This window comes from Taudactylus pleione, unplaced genomic scaffold (assembly GCF_031769625.1).
Source record: "Taudactylus pleione unplaced genomic scaffold, aTauple2 ptg000082l, whole genome shotgun sequence".
Classification (NCBI taxonomy): Eukaryota; Metazoa; Chordata; class Amphibia; order Anura; family Myobatrachidae; genus Taudactylus; species Taudactylus pleione.
Window position 1 is genome coordinate 326,497 of NW_028284484.1, and position 27,933 is coordinate 354,429.

General features: G+C 46.6%; 1 protein-coding gene across 1 annotated transcript in view; it reads left to right on the top strand.

The window, feature by feature from the left end:
* NOC2L (NOC2 like nucleolar associated transcriptional repressor) overlaps window positions 1-27,933 on the top strand; it is a 117,762-nt gene that overhangs the window by 52,022 nt on the left and 37,807 nt on the right. The window contains exons 12-14 of the mRNA XM_088468159.1: window positions 7,430-7,541; window positions 21,872-21,985; window positions 25,018-25,119. Coding sequence (XP_088324285.1) covers window positions 7,430-7,541; window positions 21,872-21,985; window positions 25,018-25,119 — 328 coding nt within the window. The remainder of the gene's footprint in view (window positions 1-7,429; window positions 7,542-21,871; window positions 21,986-25,017; window positions 25,120-27,933) is intronic.

A 27,933-nucleotide genomic window follows, 5' to 3' on the forward strand; every position in this document is an offset into this window, starting at 1 on the left:
CGTTCACTTACTCTGGTTCTTGCCTTTCATTCTAAGCACCCCTTGTTTCTGCAATTACCCTCAAGGTCTACATATTGAACCAGTATCCCAAATTATTTTGGTCGGTTTTTTATTACTGCATGAGTTTCTAGATATTTCACTTTGTTTTTATATAAATATAACCAGCTGAGGTAGTTCCACGGGAATGCATGGCTGCTGAAACTTTGTGTGGGCCTTGGTGCTGGGGGGTGTGCGGGTGATAGAGGTTGGCATGGCGGAGGGTTCATCTGGTGACATGATCACAGGGTAAGCGTGGTTACGCCTCTCGTGCACTCCCGAGTAATCTCTACCTGCTCCCCCACTCTCTACGCTCCTGACTGGCAGGAGAGTTCCAGGTTGTTGCCTATCTCTGCTGACTCTCAGCCTCCTGTCCTATTTTAAATTAGATTTTGGATTGTGCCTGTATTTGCCAGGAGTGCAAGCACCATGTGAGCTGTAAGATGCTTGCTGGCTTTGGTATTAGATGCTGATGACTCAGTACTACCTGCATGATACTAATACGTTGGGAATGCAGGCAATGTGCAGTGATAAAGAACAGGGGCGTATCTACCCCTTGGCCTGGATGGCACCCGCCAGGGACGCCAACCGAAGTATATATACTGTTTGCCTCCAGGAAGATAGACATAGTATAAGAATTATTTTAAGTTTATTAGTCTATTATATGTTTAAGTACAGAGTTGGCTTAAAAACAAAGACCTAAACATCGGTTTCAGAGAACCAATGTTTATAGCTAAATTAGCGTTCCCGCTAGGCTGTTTTAGCGGGGCGCCACACCCTGCCCTATTTCTAAAGGGCAAAAAGCACCCTGCCCTCCAGCGCGGCACCCCACTGAAACAGCCTGCAGGTGCCGTCCCTGAAAACTGCGGTGTAGCGGTCACCGACAGTGAATGGATGCCGGGCGGGGGGGCCCCCGAAAGTACATTACTTTGCCAGGGGAGCTTGGACCCCTAGATACACCCCTGATACAGAACCGGCTCATTCATTCTGTAACTTGTATAAGATGCCCTACAGCTGTTGCTGAACTACACGTCCCAGCATGCCTTGCAGCAGTTTAAGCTTGGACAAATACCAAAATTGGCAGAGCATGCTGAGATGTGTAGTTCTACAACAGCTGGCAGGCCACTTTTTGCCTAAATCTAGCCTAGAGTATACTGTGTGTGTAGATTATGACATGTAGTATTACTATTATTATTATTATTATCATTTATTTATATGGTGCCACAAGTGTTCTGCAGCGCCTTACAAAGTACATAACCCAAAAAGTGACTAACTGTAAAATACAATGCAGGACAAGGACATGTATAATATACATTGCTACATTGGTGACCATAACACCCAAATAAGCAACAGAGCAGTGATCACAAAATACACCCTATAGCTTATTTTTACGCGATCCAGGAGGTGAGGGACTCTGTTTTTAAAAAGGTCTGAGTCCCATAGGAACGCTGTGTGAGCAGCCAATCGCAGCTGTTGGTGCTTAGTTGGAGAGAGAAAAGATGCTACCGGCGGTGACTGGCGCATACACAGCGGCCGCAGCAGCCAAACGCCGCCAGTGGCGCTCTCATCCAATCACCATAGGCAGCATCTCACCTACCAGTCAGCGGCATCACATCCAGTCACTGCTGGCTGCGTTCTAGTCTAATCACTGCAGGCAGCAGCTCACCTACCAATCACCGCCAGCGGCATCTCATCCAAATGCTGCCGGCTGTGCGTTCCAATACAACCACCTGATTTCCCCTGCTTTCTTCTAACTTCCCCCAGGCCTCCCTTACCAAGGTACATAATATTTATTACAGCACAATAGGAGCAGAGCCTGATGTCCTAATGTTATTGTGTTCTACAAGGGAGCATTCTCTGGTGCCTTGTTATAATACAGCTGCAGCACCCACTAGTGCTCTGTTATGATTACATGGGGAGACTGGCTTGTTGTGTCCTCTTATACTAATAGTGGAGCAAACTCTTGTACATGTGGGGCAGGCTCTAGAGTCCTGTTATTATAAGGAAGCAGGCCCTAGTATTCTGTAGCTGTAATACCGATAGGGCAGGCTGTGGTGTATTGTTGTTGTTACACAGTTACTCTAACACATATTTATTATAGCTACTGCTGTAAAAAAAAAAAATATATTAAATACTGTATATTGTACTGTCACCTTGTACTACGTTCCCCTCTCCATTTGTCTGTACCCCTTCTGCTTTCCTGTGTACTTTGCCCTCCCACCTGTGCCCCCTTTTGCTCTCCTGTGTACTCTATCTTATCCCTGTGCCCCGTTCCCCTCTCCCATGTCTGTAACCCTTCTGCTCTCCTGTACACTCTCCCCCATGTCTGTACCCCTTCTACCTCTCCTGTGCGTTCTCCCCCATGTCTGTAACCCTTCTGCTCTCCTGTACACTCTCCCCCATGTCTGTACCCCTTCTACCTCTCCTGTGCGTTCTCCCCCATGTCTGTAACCCTTCTGCTCTCCTGTGCACTCTCCCCCATGTCTGTTCCCCTTCTACCTCTCCTGTGTGCTCTCCCCTCCCACTCCTGTGCCCCCTGTTCCTTTCTCCCCATATCATTCTCTTTGCAAAATATGTCCGTTAGCGCATTTTTATGTGCTACAGGCAGTGAGGCATACATTGTGATGGGACACAGAAACTGTGGAGTAGGACCCCAATTTTTTAAAGTGAGGGGTCCCTGGGACCCACATTTTTTTTCCACTCAGCGCGATCACTGCAGAGTGTTAGGTACGCTAGTGGGGAGTAAGAAGTAGATGAAAATAATGTAAGGAGTAGCACAAGAGGGTAGAGGGCCCTGCTTACAAGAGCTTACATTCTAAAGGGGGAGGGGCAGACAAACAGGCGTGACAGAGATGGGGTAGACTGGGAGGAGGGAGCATGAAGCCGCAAGTTAGGATGAGAGCTGGAAGGCATTGGTGAATTAGTGGGTCTTGAAAGCCTGTTTCAAGGATTTTAGAGAGGTGGAGAGAGATCCAGAGGTGGGGAGCAGTGCGGGCAAAATCTTGGAGGCGGGAGTGGGAGGAAGTAATCAGTTGCCATGAGAGGCAGTGTGCATTTGTTGAACAAAGAGGGCAGGCAGGAGAGTGAAGGGAGATGAGGTCAGAGATGTAAGAGGGAGAGGAGTGTGTGAGGGCTTTGTAAGCGAGTGTGAGAACCTTGAATTGGATTCTGAAGGGGAAGGGGAGCCAGTGGAGGGCTTGTAGGAGAGGGGAGGCAGATGTAGAGCATTTGGAGAGAAAGTCGAGCGACAGCACTGAGGAGAGAGATGGGAGTTATGGAGTCTTTCAGGTGGCAGTAGTATTGGTAAAATACATTGTTACCCATCATCATGGCTACTTCTGGACACCCCTTTTGGCCAAGTATTTGTTTATAACATTTATGTAATTCTAAAATGTATCAGCATTTGAAAGTAGTATGATCCTTAGCGATGTGTTCTAGGAATTTGCAAAGATGGTGGTCACACATGCTATAAACAGTGCCAGATTAATGTCCACATGGGCCTGGAGCTGAAATCTGTGAAGGGCCTATTGTGTGCTGCCGCAGGGGGTTGTGACAAGCACTACGGCTGTGTGACTAGTGATGCAGGGGGGGGGGGGGGGTTACTTGTGGGTGTGATCAACAGAGGAGGTATGGCCTGTGCAGTGGCTATCTTTATGGAGATCATAATTAGTTGGCACCTACCATTAACCACATTATAGTAAAGCTATAACAAGAAAGTTTTTTTGTTTTTATGAAAGGATGAGAACTGTACTGGCTGTCTTTCTTTGAGTGCTAGAATAGTTTAGATTAATTAAAAGAAAATATTCACTGATAGAGAATATATCGCAGTGACCTCCATATAATACAGAGAGCATCACACAGTGACTGCCATACAACAGAGAGCACGACAGTGACCACCATATAATACAAAGAATATTGCAGTGACTGCCATATAGTACACCAAGCATCTAATTGACCACCAATACACTACAGAGAACATTGCACTGAGTGCCATATAATACAGAGAACTCCAATGACCACCACAAAGTACATAGGGCATTACTGCCACACATTGGATAAATCAGACAGAAAGCTGCTGACAGATCTAGAACAACTATAATATATGTCAGGAACAGATGGCTGGCCCTCTGGAAATCTAGGGCCTGATTCAGAGATGGAAGTTAAGCTATGCTAATGGTTCTAAAGATCACCTGAGCAGGAATACGCCCAACACTGCATTCTCATATACGTACAACGTCGCTCACCTGCATAAATATCAGTAATATTGACGCACATCCAGCGGCCATCTTGCCCTTGTGGCAGGTCTGACCAGCCGCAGACTCAGCAGCTCTCCTGACTTGCAGAGGGTTCTCATGCTGTGTAGGAGGTCCCAGGGGCTAATTTATGCACGCCCATGTAACAGCTTTTATACAGTCACACACACCTGCGTTTCTCTAACCACACCCCGTTACTGCCTCCAAACGCTGACTCCCTGTCACTCACTGTGCGATGGATTCCACTGTACTTCTGTAATTAAAGTGCGATCTCTGTGCACGCTCAGTACGGCTTATGCGCAATGGCAAACAATCGCTCGATCTGCTCCCGTAATTACCATTGCGTTCATCTATGAATCGGGCCCCTAGTACACAAACACAGGAGATCAAAAGTAGTCTTTAGTGTTTCAGATCTCTATCAATGTTCTTTAAGCGCAGGAGGTAGCTACACACACACACATTTTGCACACACAGGAGTATTAAAGTATATTTTTTTTGTGTACTTTGGTCTGTTTGTCATGCAGGGGCATAGAGAGGAGGAGTGTCACCTTACAGGCTACAGCTCATACCTCCCCCATTTCTTACCTCTCCTGATGTCCTTCTCCCCTCTAACAGTACAGTGCCTCTTTATTGTTGCCATCAGGTGCCTCTGGATGGTGAAGCCTGGACGAGAGCACCCAATAAGAGGCAGCTTAGCACTCTACCCGGTCACCATATGTGGGACATATAAATCTCTGGTGGGTGAATGAGCCGGGTATCAAACGACTGGAGCTTTGCTGCCATGCACAGGGACACAATTGCAATTGGACCAGGAGGCGGGGCTTAGTGTGACCTTGTGCGGCTGGGGGTGGAACTTTGTGCTGCATGGGTGTGGGTAGAGTAATGGGGCTTCAGAACTCTGATTGGCTGGCCAGGAGGTGAATGGACGAGTCCTGTAGGTGGTTACAGGAAAAGTGTTTTTTTTTTTTTTTTTTTTTCCTATCTGTACTGGAGTGGTTCCTAATGGGCCTATTTTCATATGGGGCCTGGAGCTGAAGCTCCACCCGCCCATTATTAAGTTGGACCTGGCTATAACAGCATTCCAGGGCTATCCGTCTAGTGGAGGCCCCAGAAAAGGCTGGAAGGGTTTGCGCGGGCTAACTGGTAACCACCTGGCTGCCCTTATACAGAGCAATGAGTTCAGTGCTTGGAAAGCTTAACTACTAAACAACCATCATCTGGGCGCGGGTCCCGCTGGCCGGAGTTCATGTCACGCCCCCCTCAACGTGGCCTCTGCTGCAAGTGTGCGAGTGGTCGGCTGACCACCCGTGCACACAGCACTATGCACCAGTATGTCTGCAGATATATTGGGCATTGGCTGTTCAGCACAACTGACACCTGTGAATGACGTCGTTCCCAAACATATCTTCTGTAGACACTGGACGATCCACACAAGCAATATTGCCTGATCAATTGATCGGCCAATATATCTGCCAGTGTGTACCCTGCATTACGGATCTTTGTGTATGATTTTTCATGCTGATGCACAAAACATTTTTTTTTTTTTTTAATCATTTCTCCAAAGGGCTATATTGTGCATATTCTTATACAAAGATATGCTTTAAATTATACATTTGTGAAAGCTGGCTTGTGTGTGTTTTCACCCTGTTAATTGCGCAAGTGTACAGTTCAATCATACACTTATCTGCACATCATATTTTAGATAGTTTATAAAGCTTTGCAATATTTGTTTAGTATAATAAATAATATAATGTTTGTGTATATGGTGCATGATCCTAAATGTGCCAGCAGGTGGCACCATTGTTTCAAGACATTGTTGCAGGATTATACGTAACTATGAACAAGGTTACTTTTCTGGGAAATTGCTACCCATACGTGATCAATCTGCACTTCATGAGGTATGTGTACACTCCTGAATGCCGCAGTCATCGCTTTTATCTCTGTAGACTGAGGGTCCAGGACTTAATATGCTTATTAATCTCACTGTACTTCTGTCAGTCCCTCTGATCAGTATAGGGGGACATGGAAAGATACTGTAGGTAGGACATAACGGGGCTTTATTTTCCATGCTTTTTTCAAGTATTTTTCAGCTACTGGCATTTGAATGTTAAAGCTCTGACACTAATCATTTTCTTCTTCATAATGCTAAATTCTAGTAGTTCAGCTGAATTCCCGATATATTCTGCTCTGGCCATTTTCATTTGTACTGCTGCTTTATTAGCAGCCCGAGCTGCTTCCTGTTCTGTATAGGAGAAGCCAGGAGAGTATTCATGAATACTGTTTAACCCCTTGACTAAATACTGAATTAAGTCATAACATAAGTGTCTAGTGTTCATTCTAGCACCCTGCACCTGTCACAACCCGTGCAGTTCCTCTTTCCTGCCTGGGGTGTCGCTCCCTGCTCTGGTGCTTCTAGCACACTCAGCTAATGCAATAAACTGCTGAGACACAGACCAGGGTGTACTAGAAGCGCCACTCCAGACAGGAAGAGGAACTGCACTGATAGTGACAGGTGCAGGGTGCTAGAATGAACACTAAGGGGTATATTTACTAAATTATGGGTTTTTAGAAATGGAGATGTTACCCATAGCAAACTATCAGGTTCTAGCTATTATCTTCCAGAAGGTGCTAGATAACTGATAAGTAGAATCTGGTTGCTATGGGTAAGATCTCTACTTCTAAAAAACCGCACTTTAGTAAATAATACCCCTTAAGTGTCCGAATGTATAATGAAAAAAATCTTCGATATAAATACGAGTAGCTCTTGCTTCAGAGATACCTAAATCATCACTGGTTGCATATGGGGAGATACCCAAAGTGCATCAATGCTGTCACACAGAGCCCTAGAGCTGAAATGAGTTCAATGCCTGTATATTAATATTATGTTTGTTTTTGTTGAATTTTCATTTTCAGATTAGAAATCTTGTTAAACTGTTTTTTTTTTTTTTTTTTTTTTTTTGTGCACGTATGACTTCCTTTCCCATATTATTTTGCTCTGAAGAACTAGTGTCTTTTGTTTTTTGAAGTTTTTTTATTTTTTTCTATCTCCAAGAAATGTAGTAATTAAAAAAAACAAAGTAACATCTAAAGTAGCTGGACATGAATAATTTGCCATTTATTCCAATTGCTTTCTATGGCAGGCTTGTCCCAACCATCCGTTACTTTCCTCTGAGGATGCACTGCGTACGAGCCTTGACGCTGCTATCTGAAAGCACTGGCGTCTTCATCCCAGTTCTACCTTTTCTACTGGAGGTAGGTTCTCTGACTAACGTACTTGATACATATTGCAGTAATTTACTGTTGTAGCCTGCTAATGTTATGCTGGTTATTACTGATGTTCTATGCATTTGTTTCTAGGTTCAAATGGTCACATGCAATATTATGTCTAATTTTATAGTTTTATACTACAATGTCTGGCCTTACTTGTAATACTGCTAGTTATGGAATCGTGATCCAAGAGTACAGTACATTCTGAGTTTTAATATTAAAATTCATTGGTCTGTTTGTCTGATTATGCATTCGGACACCCCTGCATCGATTGGGATGAAACCAACACCATGTGGTCCAGTTGGATCCTGGCCAAGTTTAAGGGGGGGGTTAGGGTTCCGGTCGGACCTCCCTTTGGTGTACACTGGGCAGAATTTTGACTCAGGGACGCTGGGCCTTCCACTGGATGGATTTGGTTGAAAACATCAGATGGGTGGCAATTGGTCTGGGATGCATAATTGAGTGGTTGGGGTCCCGGTCGGACCTCACGTTGGAGTGCACCGGGCAGAACTTTGACCCCACGGAGCCTGGTCTTGGCCATCCACTGGATGGATTTGGATGACATCACATAATATAAACTTAATAACTTGAAGATTTAAACCTGGGCAACTTCAGCTAGTAGTGTATAAAATTTAAAAACTTTTTCTTCTTTAAAAACTCTAAATTGGAGACTGGGCGTGTGTCACTATTTACCTTTTAAATACTTTTCTCCAAATGCTAATTGTATGTTTTGCTGTAGGAGTCCTTAACTTGGGTTATTGCTAATGATTTCTGTGACGGAGTGTGCAGGTATTACTTTGTTGAAAAGTAAGGTTCAATATTATGTACGCTCCTTACTGAACTCCCTGCTTGGACACTGCAGGAAGCAACCACTTTGCTTCCTACTATTTATGATTACTTTTGTTTTCGGAAATGCTAGGGCACATATCCCGAATTTGGTACAATCCCGGTAAATCCGGAACGAATAACTTCCCTACCCTAAATCTTAACCCTAACTCAACCCTAAACCTAACCATAACTCTGAACCCTAATACCTAAACCAACCCCAATACTCTATTCCTAACCCAAACCCTAAAGTAACCCTAATGCCCTAACCCAAATCCCTAAACTAACCCTAATCCTCTAACCCAGTGGTGCACAAACTTTTTTGAATCACGGCGCCCTAGTGCATCAGCATTGTTTTCACGACACCCTTAAGTCAGAAGTTTGTTATTGAGAAACTTCAGAACAAAATGTAGTGAAGTAGTACAGTGAAGTAAATTGTGCTGACCTGTCATCCTTAGGCTCAGTTATGTGGTGGTGGACAGGTTTGTGCTTCTGTTTGTCCACATATTTACACTTCATTGTCCATAAAGAATTTGATTTGGTGCTGGATCACCAACCTGAGGCACCCCTGCAAGTGTCCCCCAGGGTGCCGCGGCGCACAGTTTGGGAACCACTGCTGTAACCTGTAATACCCTAACCCTAAAGGGCAGACTAGATGGGCCATCTGGTTCTTATCTGTCATAAAGTTCTATGTTAATAGAGTTGCAGAAGGAGTGCAGGGTGGCTATGAACAGCATATTTTAGCTAAATTAATAAAACATTAGGGTTTAGTGGCTACATTAATACACTTCATAAAGTGAAATCCTTCTATATATACAGTAGTACTTATGGGAAATTTGCTGAGCTCAGTCTCAACCCGTCATCATTGTGACAATACCTCTGTAATAAATCTCCAGCTAATCCTTATACAGGAAGTAGGGGCCGGCTTTCTATCTGTATGGCATTAGTAAACCCACCCTTCTTTCTTTTCCACTCTCGGTCATCAACTGTAGATTTCCCTTCTTCTCCCAAGCTGATTATATTTTCCATATAGCGCGCCTTCATCTGATGTTTGGCGTGACTCTCCAGACCAGATCCGGCAGTGACGATGAATAAGGGGATGAGGTTTGGGTTGATGGATTATTCATGGTCTTGGCTTCAGTCTAGTCTTTGGTAGCAAAGAGAGTGAAGATGGGAAACACTGGAGGTTTATGCTGCTGTGTGATGCTCCGTCTGTCCCCTAGCCAAGATATTGTTAAATGTAAGGAAATGTTTCTGCAGCTTCTAGCCTCTGTCCAGCCCACATCCTCCTGCCCTCGCCAGCTTCATTTCCATGGTCTGTTCCTGTACCCTTCCTGCAGGTCCCCTGACTGCTGCCTCCTTCCGCTGGGCCTTTTACATACAGCCACCGGAATAGGCTGTTTCAAGGCTCTTTCTCTTAAGTATGTCACAATTTTGGAGAACCTAGAGCTAATTCTCTTTAAAAGGGTTTTAATTTATGTACATGTTCGTTCTGTTCACTAACTATTGCTAACTGCAGTGCTTAAAATTAGTTTTCTCTGTGCTTTCCTCCATGTTTTTTATATCTGGTAGTTTTATTTTTTGCACCGTTTTATGTGACAATTGCCAAATGAAAACAGTTGTATCCCAAGTACACAGCACAGTAGGTCTGCATCAGATCCACACTATTATAAAACCGCAGCTGAAAAGCACAGAAGCTGGACCAAAATAAAGCCATGATAACATTACAACTATAATCTACCCAGCGGAAGGAGAGTTTGGAGGTGGCAGGTAGGGGGTGTAAGTAGAACTGCTCCATATCCTGCACTTTATCTTGCTGGCATTGGTGCACCAGCCTCTGTTCTATATTAACTGAGCCAAGTCTTCTCATTTTATAGTCATTTAATCCTTGGCTAAGGAAGGAGTCTTCCGTACATTATGTGTATTTTGCAGACCAGCTTATGAAGACAGCTGATTATTTGGGTTGTGGTGTATTAAAGATAGCTCTGTATTTCTGAAATGAGTCTCGCTGTCCGCAGCCAGATGTGACGTTCTGTGAACCTAGCAGCCTATCACCTACTGCAAGGACATGACGATGCATAAACACAATGCTGTCCATGACTCGGCGGACGTGGGGTATTGCATCCAATTCTAATACTTTGGACTTTTATATGTTGTGCATAGTGAATTCACTGCCTTGTCTTTAGTATGTTGCAAGTGGAACCATGCACAAAAGCAATATGATTTCATCAGTCCACCTTTGCTGCCATAGTGAGTCATTCAGCCCCTTTTATCCTATTTGTGTGGTGGATAAGGTGCACCTGTCCTCTATGCCATGTGATATGATATTCCGCTTTCTCTTGAAGGTTGGTTCAACCCAAAAAAAGCCCTATAATGAATTAGATCACTTATGGATGCAGACTATTTGTACTGCACCTAGTATATAGCTTTTCCGTGCGTGTAGAATGTAGACTCACCGATATTGACAGGTGACGTGTGTTGGAAGCATGCATTTATTCACAGCTCTAATATTGTCTGCCCTTAACAAGTGCCATATCGTTCAGTGTGGGCACCTACAGGATGAGGAACAACTGAATGATTACAATGTTGTAATCGTTCAAACATTCCTCAGGCGGCAAGTGGAAACGCGGCATTAGGCTATATCTAGCAAATAAAAAGAAAAAAAATGCAGTTGGTAGAACTAGAAATATTACCTTTTCTGTCATTGACATTCGCATGTATACAAAAAAGTCATTATCCTGTAACAAATCATACATTAACATTGAAATGCTATCCATTAGTTAAATTACCCATCAATCTTTTATCTCATACTTATGGACATTTATACTCATGGTAAGGGTTTAAAAATCTCTACATCACAATTTGTGAGGCTACCTGCCCTCCGGAATTTTTGAGGTCACCAGTGATCCCCGTCTCTAGCCTCAATACACCACACAGCGCGAGTTTCCTGTCACGATTGAGCTGCCAGGTTCTGTGCAACTCTGCTAGCGTCAGGCATCCTTTCTGCTGAAAATGCATCTTGGTCGCAATGCAATGGGTGTTCATTCTAGCACCCTGCACCTGTCAAAACCTGTGCAGTTCCTCCTTCCTACCTGGGGTGTCGCGCTCTGCTCTGGGTGCATCTAGAACACTCAGCTGATGCAACAAACTGCTAAGATACAGACCAGAGTGTGGTAGAAGCACCAGAGCAGAGAGCGACACCTCAGGCAGGAAAGAGGAACTGCACGGGTTGTGACAGGTGCAGGATACTAGGAAGAACACTAGATGTAACTAGGACAGGAAACTGTACTGATTAATATGATATGCAACACTTGTGTGTGCATGACTGAGTCTGTATAGGAAAAACACAATGGAACTTTCCATGGCCACTGTATTGTAGCGCTTTGTATACAGATTCATTCTCTGTCACACACAGATGTAGATAAGTGTCATCTGGTGCATCATAGTCACATCACATTGTGACTAAGGCGCATTTTCAGCAAAAAAGACTCCCCAGTGCTAGAAGAGAGGCAAAGGACCTGTCACACCGAGGAGGACTGCAGCAATAATCTGTGAGGACACATCTGTACTGATCTCTTTATAGATGCTTTCGAGATGTAGTCGTCATGTCAACACCATAATGTCTACCGTCAAAATTTCAACACAGTGGTCTTAAAAGGGTGTTTTATGATTTGTCCAAATTTATGTCGACAAGGCCTGAATGTTGACGTGATCTTAATGTTGACATTTACAATGACTACCTGTTCGTTACGTCAACATTCCTATTTTATCTTAACCCTAATTGCAGGCTAACCATAATCCTAATCTCATGTGTCAATATGTTCCAAATGTCAACATTCTGACTACATCCTGGCTTAAAATTGGGTATTGACTGTATGTACCCGTAGAGAATGGTTGTCCACATGCTGAACATGTTGATATTTTGTCAATGACGACAGTATGGTGTCTATATAATGATTGTCGACAGAACATGCCCGAAACCCTACTTTCATAGCACAGTGACCGGGCCGTTCCTCTTTAACGGCATATTGTCAGTGTTCTCTCCCCCTTGTGTTTTCTTCTTTAATGTCACTGAGTCTTAGTGAACTCCTAGGCTAACATATTGGTACAGCTCTTAAGATGGCTGCCTCCATCGTTTCATAGCCAGCAGGACTTGAAAGCCTATTGTATCCTAGAAATAGCCGTTTTTTGTCTTTTTCACTTCAGTGAACATTCAAAACATGAAGATTTCCTATATTTACATTATTTTTGGGAAGAAATGGAATGTTGCAGCTAGTTTGTGGTATTGGGATTAGAATGGATGGAGAAGGCAGCAGTGGTTAATCTGTCTGAGACACCTGAGGTTATAAAGGCTGTGCAGTGAAAGTGCCCTTTTGCAGGCAGACGGGAGGTTTAAAGATTCCTCCTCACTAATGGTTTTACAAGAACCATTTTCTAATTAAATGATTATATTCACAGTGGAAGCCTCTTACAGCAGCACCTAACAGGAAGTATATTGGAAAATGGTTCTGTGTTTAAACAGGGATATTACTAATACGCTTTAACCCTTTCCATTACGTATATTAAGTTTATTGGGCAGTCATTGTTATGTTGGGCTGATCAGTCGACATGCATAAGGACAACATGAGAATGTCGACATGGTTGAAATTGTGACATGCTTAGCATGTCGACAGTGACCATGTCGATGTTCTTCATGTCTACACAGATGACATGTCAACATAATAGAATGTTCACCCTAACGTCCCTGGTGGCCCAGAGGTCACTTACGTGGTCCTAAAAGCAGCTTTCTCTCCAGCGTTGTCTTCTGGCTTCCAGCGGTAATGTGACCAGCAGTTCCGATGCAAACGTGTGACTTGGCTGATGTCCAGTGAGTGTTTTTCCCCATAACCCTAGTGCAGGGGTGCACGAGCCGAAGGAGTGCGTGCACAAATTGGCAATATAGAAGAGCAATATAGAAAACTTTAAAAAAAAAAAAAAAAAAGCAGATCTACATGAAATACACCGAAACAAGCCAGATCCACATAAAATACAACTAAAAAGCCTCATCCACAAAAAACACATAGAAAAACCCCCAAAATAAAACAGATACACATAACACAATCCAGCAGCCCCCCCATGTGTCACTCCAGCAGCCCCCTCCATGTGTCACTCCAGCAGCCCCCTCCATGTGTCACTCCAGCAGCCCCCCCATGTGTCACTCCAGCAGCCCCCCAATGCGTCACTCCAGCAGCCCCCCCCCCGGCCACTCCAGTCCAGCCATCCTCCTCCACACTATATCCCACTCCACGGGTCACTGTCTGCGTCACGTAGGTAGGCTCTGGCGTCTGCAACCGTAGCAGAGCAGACTGCTGCAACAAAGGACGAGTCTCCTATGAACAACCGCGCACCTATCAGTGTCAGTCAGGGGAGCCGCATCAGAAGAACGGAAGAGGCGCATGTAGCTCAAGAGCCATGGGTTGGCCACTGCTGTCCTAGAGTCGAACACTCCCCCACCCCCTAGTGCCTAACACTAACCTCCCCCAACGTCGAGTATCTAATGCTGGGTACTCACCGGCCAATATATTGGCCGATCAATCGATCGGCCAATATATTGGCCGATCAATCGATCGGCCAATATATCGTGCCCCCGTCGGCCAGTGTGTACAGACGATATGTCTGTGAACGTCGTTCACAGACATCGCATTGGCTGTGCTGCACAGCCAATGAACAGGTATGTCTGCAGACATATCTGTCCATCGGCAAGTGTGTACGGGCTATCAGCCGATCGCCCGTACACGGGTGCAGAGAGGGGGGGGGGCGCCACGAGCGAGTACTACTTACCCTGGTCCGGCACAGCTCCCCATCCACAGCAGCCCAGCACACACTGCTGTGTGCTGGGCTGCACTGGGAGACTGTCCGAGGCGGCCCCCAATTGGCTGTGTGCCGGGCTGAAGAGCCAACAGCACTCCCCAGGGCCACAAAAAAAATTTCTCCCGAAGGGGGTGTGGCCACTCCTGCGATTAGGCCACGCCCCCAGTCCGCCTCGAGCCGCTGCAGCATGCAGTTGATGGTCGTTCAGTGTGTATGAACGACTATCATCTACAGATATATCTGCAGATCACTCGATCTGCAGATATCTGTCAGGTGTGTACCCACCTTAACACGAATCGTCAGCAATTTGAGACTGGCAACAATTCAGATGTCGACATTATGAACATGTTGACATTCTGAGGATGTCGACATACCTGTCATCATTTTAAACCATGTTGACATTGTCATATCTTCATTATGAATGTCTGCTTGGTAACTGACAACCATGTGCCTGGATTTGGTACAGCGTTTCGTCAGGACCAACAAAATCTTAAATTGAAGTTGATTTATATGACTTATGTCAATAAAGTGCATTGTACATCCTTACACTGACATTCTACTACATGTTTGGTCAATTATGAAGTATTCATTGAAATTTGATTGTGATTATTGTACTACATGTTAAACGTAACTGGTCATGTCCCAGATTTGAATTCACCATGAAGGCTGTTCTGTTACCTAGGAGACTATGGGGTATATTTACTAAGGTGCAGATTTTTAGAAGCGGAGATATTGCCCATAGCAACCAATCCGATTCTACTTAACATTTGTCTAGCACCTTCTAGAATCTGGTTGCTATGGGCAACATTTCCACTTCTAAAACACCGCACTTTAGTAAATATACCCCTACATGACAACCTCTCTGACTCCAGCATCTACATGTATGTACAAGGTCCTGAAATAGCTCTTTCTAGCTTATTCTCCAGTTTAGTGATGCACAGCTTTTAATGACTGAAATATCCTTAGATACCAGTTGATCTCTGTACACAAACTAGCAAATGTTTCTAAATCTGGGTATAATGTATATGGGTGTGTTCCAGGTATGGTAGGGCATTAATGATGGAAGATCACAGTTTACTTATAATGCCTGTAAAGTATTTATCCCCATCACTTTTCTTCACACTTGTATGATTGTGTGACTGAATATTCCAGTTCTGGAAAATACAAAATTCTATAGGTGAGATTTATGTCATACATTGTCTCTGTCCCATCCCTTCCCCCCAGCAAAAAAAGGAAGATAATTGAAGTCGATTAAATACATGCCTATATATCATTTAACAAGGTTTCTACTTCAGGGTCCATAGGGGTCCACAGGGTGACCTTGGGGTATAGCTGGATCCTGGATCCTCGGGCACCACGGAGTTAAAGCTTTTAGCTGCTCCCAGGATGCACTTGGGTCCAACCTCCCCCATACCCCGCCCCCGAGCCACAGGCACCTCAGTTTTAGATGGTGCCCGACCGGAGTCGGGTCACCCTGCGGGGTGGGCTGCAGGAGCAGCCCCCTAAAGCTTTTAATTTTTTATTTAACTTAGTTAAATTTATTTATTTTTTACTATTAGTTTTTTCTCTAGAGCAGCAGCGCTGGGCTGTCTGTACAGACGCCCATGCTGCCGCTCCTTCTCCCTGCTGGCGCCGCGACGCCAGCACTGAACTGGGGATCGCGGCGGGGGAAGCCAGAGTCTGTACTAGCCGGACTCTGGCTTCCCCCGGGACTGCTGCCGGAAGACGCCGGGGAGATCAGGTAAGCCGCGCACCGCTGATTAGCGGCGGTGCGCGGGTTCCTTTTAAATGCAGTCCCATGCCCCCGGTCTAGGGGACAGACAGGGGGCGCTAGCGGTGGCGGCGGGCCCCCCCTCCAGCGGAGGTATACCCCGCCAGACCACTAGACCACCAGGGTTAATATCGCGGCAAGCGGGATGCCGGCAACCCGGGGGTTAATATGCTAGCCAGGGGAGGAAGCCTTCCCTGTCAGCGGCTCCTCCCCTCAGCTCAGCGCGCCTTTCAGCTCGTAGTCTGGCGTCGCTGAGCTGCAGCTACTCGGGCCACTCCTCCTCTGAGGTCTCCAGCGGCCATTTTCTTACTGGCAGCGTGGATACTCTCAGGGAGCACGCGGACCGGTCCCCCTGTGTACCTCTCCCCCGACAAGGACAGTGTACACAGCGCTATAGCCCTCCCAGACACTGAATCTGGGAGGTTGATTGTAGTGGAAAGGTGCAGTGAGTATATCTTCCTGCATGGTATGTGACTTTTGCTAGTGCTGCCTGTCTGTGTCTTTTTTCTACTTACTGTCAGCCTGTACCTATCCCTTTCCTTCTCCTACAAGCCCTACAGGTGTGCGGGGGAAGGGTGTTTCTACTGACCTCACCTATATAGATCACGTATTTGTGAGGTCCGTCACATACAGTTGTGTGCTACACGGTGCCATATTGTGGGCTGTTGTTCAGCACACTGGTGAGTGCGCACGTTTTCTTCCTAAGTCATGTCTGAGGAGGAGATTGAGCACTCCGGGGCTCCGGTATTGTTCTCCTGCAGGTGCTGTTCTGCAGGAGTGGATAGGGAGGATTTGTCACAGGACGGCCTGTGCGGACGGTGCCAGGCGGTCCCTGGTACGTCTAAACCTCCCATTTCGCAGGAGCCACCATGGGCGATGTTTTCCCAGGTGCTGGTGTCCATCGCGGACCGTCTGTCGGTCCCGACTGCCGCCCCTACTAGGGCGTTGCCCCAGCCTACCATCCCCCATTCCCCGGGTGTCCCACAATTATTGCAGACTCCCCCGGGGTCTCAGCCTGTTGGTCCCTATGCGGGGTTGCCAATGTATATTCAGTCCACCCCTGTGGCACAGCCGGCTGTGGTGCCGTTTCAGGCTCCTGTGACAGCTCCTCCACCCTGGGTGGATGCGCTTTCCCACACTGTCCAAGATTTGGCGGCAGCATCTTCTGCTTTTCAGTCGATGTTGCGCAGTGACGTGCCCTCCAGGGCGTCTAAACGCTCAGTCATGGCACAGGCTGCGCATCTTTCGGATTCTGAGGGGTTCTCGGATGATGGTGAGGTACAGGATGACTCAGCCTCAGATGCCTCAGTCCAGGAGGTAGACACTAAGTCTTCCATCAATGTGCGGGCTCTGGTTAAGGCGGTGCGGGCTATTCTTCTGATTGAGGATGAGGCACCCGCTCCCAAGTCAAGGTATCCTAGTTTTAAAAAGGCTAAGGTTACTTCTACAGCGTTCCCCTTGTCTGATCAGTTGACTGATCACATGGCGGTGGCCTGGCAGACGCCCAGTAAGCGTTTCCTGCCACAGAAACGCTTGGCGTCCAATTATCCATTCCCGGAAGCGCATTGTAAGAAATTGGAAACTCCGCCTGCAGTCGATTCCCATGTAACACGCCTCATCAGGAGTGCTACTTTGCCATTGCCGTCTATATCCTCGCTGAAGGATCCTACGGACAGGAAGGTGGAGACTTGTCTAAAGTCTATTTATTCTCTCTCAGGGGCTGTAGCCCGGCCGTCCATGGCCATCTCCTGGGTGGCCAAGGCCATTGAGGGGTGGGCCAACGCCTTGGAGGACACGTTTACGGATGAATATCCGGACGTCCAGAGGGCGTTGTTAGGACAGATGAGAGATGCCGCCTCCTACATTGGAGAAGCATCTTTGGATGCTAGCCTGTTGACCTCTAGGGTTTCGGCGGCAGCAGTGTCTGCTCGTAGATCCTTGTGGTTGCGGTCTTGGAGAGCAGACGCGGATTCAAAGAAAGGCTTGGAGGCCTTACCTTTTAATGGGGAATTACTATTTGGTCCGGACCTGGACAAAATAGTAGATACCCTGGCAAAATCCAAGTCAGCCTTCCTCCCTTCAGCTACTACACCTGCTAAGGTCCGGAGCTCGGCGTTTCGTTCCTTTCGGGTTCAGGGCAAGGCAAAGGGTCAGTCCTTCCCGAGGCAGTCCGCACCCAAGACCGCCTCAAAGCCAAAGAAGCAAGCCTGGAGTGCTAGGCGCCCTTCTTCCAAGCCAGAAGATAAGCCTTCTGCGTGATGGGACGGGCCTCCCTCTGGGGGACCCCAGAGTGGGAGGCCGACTTCTTCAATTCGCCCAGTGCTGGCACAATACCACCACGGATGCCTGGGTGCGAGAAGTGGTCTCCCAGGGGTACGCCCTGTCTTTTCGGCACAGGCCGCCTTGCCAGTTTTTTTGCACAAGTCCTTCTCAGGACAAAACCAAGGCCTTGCAGGTTCAGGAAGCCATAGAGGCCTTGCTGACGGCGGGGGTCATTATACCCGTACCACAGTCTCAACGTGGGATGGGGTATTACTCTACGCTGTTTCTGGTGCAGAAACCCAATGGCTCTCATCGCCCCATCCTCAATTTGAAGTCCCTGAACAGGTTTCTCAGGGTTCCCAAATTCAGGATGGAAACTTTGCGTTCCATCATACTGGCGATGGAACCGGGGGATTATATGGTCTCCCTGGATATCCAGGACGCCTACCTCCATGTGCCTATAGCAACATCGCACCAACGGTTTCTGCGGTTTGCTATTCTCCACAACCACTACCAATTCAGGGCTCTACCCTTTGGTCTCTCCACGGCACCAAGGGTATTTACCAAGGTGATGGCGGTCATGGCGGCTCACCTTCGGAGCCAGGGGATACGGTTGCTACCGTATCTAGACGACCTCCTCTTGCTGGCAAGCTCCCCGGAGGTACTGATCCAGCATCTCCACCTGACGGTCACTTGTCTACAGGCGCACGGCTGGTTGATCAACTGGAAGAAATCCTCCCTCATCCCATCACAACGGATGGTTCATTTGGGGGCCCTGCTGGACTCTCGTCAGCAACGGATTTTTCTGACTCCAGAGAAGGTCTCCTCCTTACAGCTGCGGATTCACAGTTGTCTGAGCAGTGGCAGAGTGTCGGTGCACTCAGCGATGAGAGTTTTGGGGTCCATGGTGTCGGCATTCGACATGGTGGAGTTTGCCCAGTTCCATTCCAGGCCCCTGCAGGGGCTGATTCTTTCAGAATGGAACAGATTGCCACACAGGATCCGCTCTCAGATGCTGGTGTTGTCCTCGGAGGTGCGTCTGTCCCTAGCCTGGTGGCTGCAGACAGCGCATCTCCTGGAGGGGCGCCCCTTTTGGATCCCGGAATGGGTTCTGCTCACAACAGATGCCAGTCTCCGGGGTTGGGGGGCGGTGACAGGCTCCTTGTCACTTCAGGGTCGTTGGTCGGCGGAGGAAGCGATTCTTCCCATCAACATCCTGGAACTGCGGGCAGTATACAGAGCCCTGCAGTCGTCCGGCACCGCTCTTCACGGAAGGGCCGTTCAGGTGCAGTCAGACAACGCCACCACGGTGGCGTACATCAATCACCAGGGAGGGACTCGCAGTCGAGCTGCGATGTCGGAGGTGTCCCGCGTCCTGGCTTGGGCGGAGCGCTCTCTTCCAGCTCTCTCGGCAGTTTTCATCCCAGGAGTCCTCAATTGGGAGGCAGACTTCCTCAGCCGTTACGATGTGCATCCCGGGGAATGGTCGCTTCATCCAGAGGTATTCCAACTACTCGTGGACAAGTGGGGGCTGCCAGAACTGGACCTGATGGCGTCCCGTTACATTCACAAGCTGCCTGTGTACGGGTCAAGGACAAGGGACGCAGGCGCAAGTCTGATAGACGCGCTGTCGGTGAAATGGCTGTTTCAACTGGCTTACTTGTTCCCTCCGATATCTCTGCTGCCTCGGGTCCTGCGCAAGTTCAAACAGGACGGAGGCACACTGATCCTGGTGGCCCCAGCGTGGCCCAGAAGGCCGTGGTACTCCGATCTGCGGAGCCTGTCCATCGACGCTCCGTACCTCCTACCTCAACGGCGGGACCTGTTGTCTCAGGGGCCCTGTCTTCACCCGGATCTGGGTCGACTATCTTTGACGGCGTGGCTCTTGAGACAGCCGTCCTGAGGTCTCGGGGCTTTTCTAGCTCCGTTATTACCACCATGCTGAGGGCGCGCAAGCCTGCTTCCGCGAGGATCTATCACAGAGTGTGGCACACTTACTTTCAGTGGTGCGAGGCCAGAAACTATGATCCCCAGGTGTTCCGAGTTTCGCGTATTCTGGCTTTCCTTCAGTCCGGTTTGGACTTAGGATTACGTCTTTCTTCACTGAAGGTACACGTGTCTGGTCTGTCGGTGTGGTTCCAGCGCAGGATCGCTGCTATGCCGGACGTACACACCTTTTTCCAGGGTGTTTTGAGAATCCAGCCTCCCTTTGTGCCACCTGTGGCCCCGTGGGATTTGGCGGTGGTTCTTAGGGCCTTACAGGGTCCTCCTTTTGAGCCCTTGGAGTCAGTGGAGCTCAAGTGGCTAACTTTTAAAACTGTTTTCCTCTTGGCAATTGCTTCTGCCAGGAGGGTTTCAGATTTGGGGGCGCTTTCTTGTCGTCCCCCTTTTCTGATTTTTCATCAGGACAGAGCGGTGCTTCGCACTCGTCCTGATTTCCTGCCTAAGGTGGTTTCCAGGTTCCACATTAATCAGGAAATTGTTGTACCAGCCTTTCAGTCACCTGATCTTTCGGCTGGGGAGACTTCCTTAGACGTTGTAAGGGCACTCCAGGTTTATGTGGACCGGACTAGTTCTGTGAGGAAGTCGGATTCTTTGTTTATCCTCTTTGGTTTTCACAAGAGGGGTTGGCCTGCCAACAAACAGACTCTAGCCCGTTGGCTTCGTTCTGTTATTATTGAGGCTTATATGCAGGAGGGTTTACCTGTTCCAGCCTCGGTTAAGGCTCATTCCACTCGGTCCGTGGGCCCTTCTTGGGCTGCTAGCCGTGGCGCCTCTGCTGTTCAGCTCTGTAAGGCGGCCACCTGGTCTTCCATTCAGACCTTTTTGAGGTTCTATGCGTTTGACACCTTTGCCTCTCAGGATGCATCCTTTGGGCGCCGGGTTCTCCTATCAGCACAGGAGCGTCCCCGCCCTTAGTTGGACTGCTTTGGGACATCCCCAAGGTCACCCTGTGGACCCCTATGGACCCTGAAGTAGAAAACAAGAGATATGGTAAGAACTTACCTTTGTTATCTCTGTTTCTACGAAGTCCATAGGGTCCACAGGGCACCCGCCCTGACGCACCTGGCTTCATATGGGCTCTGTGACTGGTCACCGGTTTTCCGTCTCCCATTTCTGTGAGTATGGTTCTTGTGTGTTCCAGTCTTCCTTCTCTCTGTTTCGTCTCCTCCTCCGGCCTGGGCTGCTTACCAATTGAGGTGCCTGTGGCTCGGGGGCGGGGTATGGGGGAGGTTGGACCCAAGTGCATCCTGGGAGCAGCTAAAAGCTTTAACTCCGTGGTGCCCGAGGATCCAGCTATACCCCAAGGTCACCCTGTGGACCCTATGGACTTCGTAGAAACAGAGATAACAAAGGTAAGTTCTTACCATATCTCTTGTTTTTTATCCCCCTTGATCACTACTCTGACAGCTATCGCAGCCAGAACTCTGTTTAAGTCTTACTAACTTTACACAGATGAGCAATATTTGCCCATTTCATCAGGGGATGGACAGCAAATTGCCACAAATTTGTAATGTTCATAGTTATCCGGTCACTTTGTGCTTCTTGTGTATGTGTTTTGTTTTCTTTTTCCCCGTCAATAACACTTTTACTTTTTTTTTTGCAGGTTTTCCAGCAAGTGAATTTTGACAAAAGGCCGGGGAGGATAAGCGTAAAGCCAATCAACTTTGCTGTGATCCTGAAATTGTCTAACGCCAACTTGCAGGAGAAAGTCTTTAGGGTAAAGACTCCTTCCCTCTCATGTATTGTAAAAGTGTGGTATTGGCACTTATTGTGTCCGCGCCGCATCACGCATGCGTCCTGATTGTGCAGAGACTGAGCAGAGAATTGGACACCGGGTCTGTGACACAGAAGGCCATGCTCGGAATGAGGGACTACACCTGCCATAGGGCTTTCCATAGTTCATTTCTGTCCGATGTGTCTTTAGATGCACAGTCTTATGATGCTGCAAGCTTCTCAGTTCTTTATGAAGCAGAGGCAACATTAGCATAAAGATGCATCTGCAGCAAAAGACGCAGCCTCCCCGAGGTCTGCATCCACCTCGGAATGAGGTCTGTAGTCTTTACTGATTTACATGATATGACACCTACAGGATGTTTATTATAAAAGTGCTTGTGAGCACCTAATGTATTATACATTATCATTCCCTTATACAGTGTAATGTGTTTTTAGTTGCATTTCATTGGGATATTTAAAGCTATTCTTGCTACTAGTCAAATTTAATTATCTTGTCTGGGAAATGGAAGAACTATAGGGCCAAATGTAATAAGTTGCGAATTTGTTAAAAATGCGAGTTTACTGCTAAACTCGCATTATTTACTCACTCGCAATTGTAATAGGGTGCGACTATAGTGAAACTCGCATTTTTCAGGCTTTACTATAACTCGCAAAAAACAACTCGCATCCAGATGTTTTCCCATTCTCTAGATAGAATTTGGGCAATGTAATAGAGTGCTTCACTCGCACATATTCCTGCCTGAGAACTCGCAAAAACAATAGACCAGCTTCAGGATAGCGAGCTTATCCTGAGAAGGTCAGAGTAACACAGAAACATGCACATATCCATGAAATACGTTCATGTTTCTATGTACATATGAAAGAAAATATAAAGGTGTCCCCTCTCAGGGGCACCCCAGGTTTAGGCTGATAGCCCGGGGCTATCTCCGGCACCTCTGGCCGGTGGGTTCCGGGTTGATAGTGTAAATGTGTTGTGTAAAATAGAAGTGTTAATATTGTCTTTTGCTGTGGAACTACAGGTCCCAGCAAGCCTCCCCGCATGCTGGTACTTTGAGAACCACAAGTACTAGCATGCGGGGCATTACGGGCCCGCTGGTACCTGTAGTTCCACTGCAAAATAAATTTTAAAATAAGGACAAGACGCACTGTGAAAGTACAATTTTATTTAAACACACATGCACTCACTGACGCACATACTCAGCTAGTATCCCTGATGCCATCATGTCCCCTTCTCTAGTAGGAATCCATAGAGTACCTCCTAATTAAAAAAAAAAAAAAAAAAACACACACTCGCCTCTCCTATACAATGTTCCTGTCATTCTTGGTCCCTGTACACATCCAGGGGGTTAAAACCAAAAAAACTTAAAATCCCAAAACCATGCCGGCCAGGAGGAAAGATATGGGTTTACACATACCTTTCCTCCGCGTGAATGACCGGAGAGGACAGGAACATTGCATAGGAGAGGCGAGTGTGTGTTGTTTTTTTTTGTTTGTTTTTTTAATTATAGGTATCCGGTAGATTCCTACTGGAGAAGGGGACATGATGGCATCAGGGATACTAGCTGAGTATGTGTGTCAGTGAGTGCATGTGTGTTTAAATAAAATTGTACTTTCACAATGTGTCTTGTCCTTATTTTAATATTTATTTTGCAGTGGAACTGCAGGTACCAGCGGGTCCGTAATGCCCCACATGCTGGTACTTGTGGTTCTCCAAGTACCAGTATGAGGGGGAGGCTTGCTGGGACTTGTAGTTTCACAGCAGAAGACCATATTAACACTTCTATTTACACTATCAACCTGGCACTCACCGGCCAGGGGTGCCGGGGATAGCCTCGGGCTACAGCCTAGGCCTGGGGTGCTCTGGAGAGGGGTACTCCTTTATTGGGATGGGGGGGGGGGTCTCCACCTCCCCCAGGGATCCCTGGCCTGGGCTGACTAGCGGTCAGGGGTAATGCTTTGGCTGGGGAAACCGGTGAAAGGTTTTCCCTGGCTGTGGCATTACCCCCGCTAGAAAGAGTTCGGTGCTGGTTATGGAAGTTACAGGGGGACCCCTACTTGTTTTGTCCCGTTTTTCCACAACCAGGACTGGCTCAGGAAAGCCCTGTGCTGGTACTTAATATACAAGGGCCCCCTACGCATTTTGTCCACTGTATTTTAAAAAACCAGCACAGGGGTGTACAGAGCCTGGTGCTGGTTATGTTTTTGGGGAGGGGGTGCATGTCTTTTTTTTTTTTTTTTAACACACAGACAGAAGCCTACATTGATCTCACTGATCTGTGATGGCTTCTGTATAACTCACGCCTTTTAATGTTAGTCACATTAAAAGGAGTAAGTTTAAGTAAGGAAATATTCGCATAGTGTAGTAGCCTCGAGCTGAAATGTTTGCAGGCTATTACATTTGCGAGTCCCGACACCAACTCGCACCTTCAAAAAATGCGACAAGGTGCGAGTTGGATTTTTACTAAAACTGGAAACCTATAACATTTGGCCTATAGTGTTAGAGACCAGAACAGGAGAAATGCATTCAGTTTCCTGTACTACTTACAGCTCCAAGTAGAGGGCAAGATGAGAATAAGGTGCTATTAGCTGCTTGATCGCAGCTCACAGTGGAGGCAAGGTCACTGGGCCACCTGGAAGTGGCCTCTGTATTGTACCCTGGCCACTGCGGACTGTACTGTCTCTGATCATACTGTGCATCTTATATTAGGCAGCAGTCAATTAGCTCTCTACTGTATAAGACTACATATAGTGGGTTCTGTATTGTGGTGTTAAGTTTAATGTGTTTAATACTGGGAATGGCAATGGAGGCCATGCAGGGAATGGTGTTGCACCTTTTTTCTAGCAATGGATTGTGCACCAAAACAACTTGCCTGTTCAACCTGGCTGTTTCTCTACCAACGAGTTTTGTTTTGTAGTACCATTCCTGGCCCTTCGGAGTAGAAGGATATTGGTTTCAGACCCTAGACCTCACAGCAATCTTTAATAAAAACTTTGTATGTACTCTCTTGCCTGTAGGATGGGCTCATTGATCAGATCTACGACCTGACGCTGGAATACCTGCACAGCCAGGCTCACTTCATTGGGTTCCCAGAGCTGGCACTCCCATGTATTATACAGGTATGACAGATTCACCTGAAGTGCTCATATTACATTTGAAAGGCCTCTGTTGCTATCTGGTCATAAGATGTATTGCTGGTTAAAAGCTTTTTTTTTTTAAATTTATTTATTGACCCTTTGCAAGGGAAAGATCAGTGCCTAGAAGGTATTGGAGGTTCGTGTTATGTTGGCGGCGGAAACGTATGCCATTACAGAGTTACTGGAACAGTATGTTTCGTGCAGTGAGTTGGCTTTTTCATTAATATTCCCACAACTGACTGGCAAACACACTGCACATTTTTTAATTAAAAAGCAAGAGGTCTCTTGTTCTCCGCTCTGTGACTTTGTGGGAAAGGGCCTGATTAAATCTTTCTCCTCTGCTGGCTTGCAATCAGGAGCCAACCTGTCATAAAAATATACCCCTTTGCAGTGTACGATTGAAGTAGCTGGTTCCATGCAATTAAAACGCCCCTGCTAAGTTCTCCAAATCCACATTTCCAGTCCAGATATGCAAGCATGAGCCTTGGCCTTGCTGGGAACCATATATTACTTGTAGCCTACACGGAGACCTATTAACAGGGCATGTGAAGACTCCGTAATATATCCTGGAGGCACCATTTCATTTCTCAGTCAATCATCTTAGCCTAGTATTACTCATCTATGCTAGTGCTTATGTTGTATTCCCTTGTCTGTGTAACACAAACATAGGCATCTCCAAGCAGTAAGAGCTATCTGTTCCTGACTCTGGTTCTGTGTGACTTCACCATAAATCACTGTTACCAATTTTACTGTGACCTTGCACTGACTGACTTGTCCAGCCCTAAACCTGACACTATTCAAAACCAAAATCTGCCTTCTCTCTAAGGCTTTACAATTTCATTTTAGGCTGCTTCTGTAAAGGGTAAAAATGGCTGACCAGAGCCTAAACATGGAATCCTTCATAGATCTGTTGGATAGAAGAGCATGGTTACATACATAAAATATATCTACACCCCTCCCACATTCTATCTTACAAAAGCGTCACATCATTACTCCTCTGTTGGGAGTAATCTCATTTCTCTGTCTCTGGCTTCCTGTTTACCTCTATTTCCCTATGCAAAGCACACCCTGCCTCTCACATGCACCTTTGAGTAGAACCAGTGGGGCAGCCATTTTGCAGCCTGGACTAATCTTTGAGATTACAGTTTATCATATCACTGAGAGCAGTGGCGTAAGTTCATCCCAGTCGCCCGGAGGCAAGTTATAATTTGTTCCCCCCCCCCATCACAGCCGCTGACACTGTAATGTAGCAATGCGCATGCAGACAGGCTATAGATAGACAAAGGCAGCAGCTGATGGTCTGACATGGAGCTCTCCACTAGTGTATGGTGGCTTCTCTGGTGCCTGGAAGAGGTGCCATGTATTGTGCGGCTGTAACAGTACACTCCGGGTACATAGTTACAGCCCTAAATGGGATGAATCAGTTGTGGACAATGGTGGAGGTGCCCCTTCAGAGCTGGAGCCCGGCGGCAGGAGCCTCCATTGTCTCCCATAGTTCTGCCCCTGACTGGGAGCCTTGCGTACTCTCCACAATTTGGTAGTCAATCAGAGAATCTAGAACAATAGGCAAGTATGGGTTTATGCTACCTTGTCACTACTTCAGAACTACTGCACTCTTAAAAAAAGCCATCTTAGAATCTGAAAAGTCCTTGGCGTACAGTGTTCTTTAATGGATTAACAAGCAGGAAGTCAGGTATGCAAACAATAAAAATGTTCCCCCATCCTCTTATCCTCCATTTTGCATTTTAGCTCTGTAAAGCTTCTGAAACATTTGTATACACTTTGTACTTAGTTCTGTCAATTGTTTTAGTTTTTCTTAAGGAAACTTCTATTTGTTATTAAATAGATTAATATGTGCATTACAAACTTCTATATATGCATTGCACTTCACTGTATTTTCTTTTTTCCTTAAATTCCAATTATTATTTTTCACTGCATTTTTTTTTTTCTGTAGCTTTTTAGTTGTGATTTATTCCTATGACTAAAGATCTAGTATTACTTTGAAACCTTAAGCAAGTGTTCGCGACAATTTGTCCACAGGGGGCAGTGTTTGTTTGTTTGGGAATAAATAAGTCAGTCAGAATCACAAATTCCACTAATGATAACCAATATACATATGCGGAGCATGGTGTGTGTTTCTTTGCTTCATGACTTTGAGACTCCTTTATCAACGAGTTTTATCATGCACAACAAGTGATAAAACTCATTGCGTATGATAATGGCGGTCCAGACAATTAGCTCTCAACTGTCTTTTGTTTGAAAAATGACAGTTGGGAGCTGATTGGCTTGATCACCATTTATCATAAGCGACGAGTTTTATCACTCGTTTTGTATGATAATACTCATTGATAAATTAGCCCCTTCGTTTATAAGCAGTCTGTAAAAAAAAAAAAACCTTACTCGCATTTTTGGGTTGTGTTCTCCCTTTTATAGTTCTTTAAACAATTAAAGGAATAAATATCCAAGTACTCCTTGATAGAAGAAGATTTATTATGTTTGCTCTAAGATCTTCCTGAGGCTGTGGAAATGAAACCTGCAGCGGGGACGCAGCAATATCCATAGGTGGCTTGCGTGGGTGTTCGTCGGTATGTAGCCTTAGAGATGAGCGTGTGTGCGCATCACTGGCAGCCTGACAGCATCTATCCTGATAATCGCTGGCTGGCGCGGCTCTCGGGTGAAGCACTCTCTCTGTCTCTGTGACATGCACTCCCCCACCCCCCCCCCCCGTGCTGGGAGAGAGAGAGGCGGCAGTGTTGTTTTGGCAGACTGCAAATCCCAGCTCCGGAGCGGCGTGTA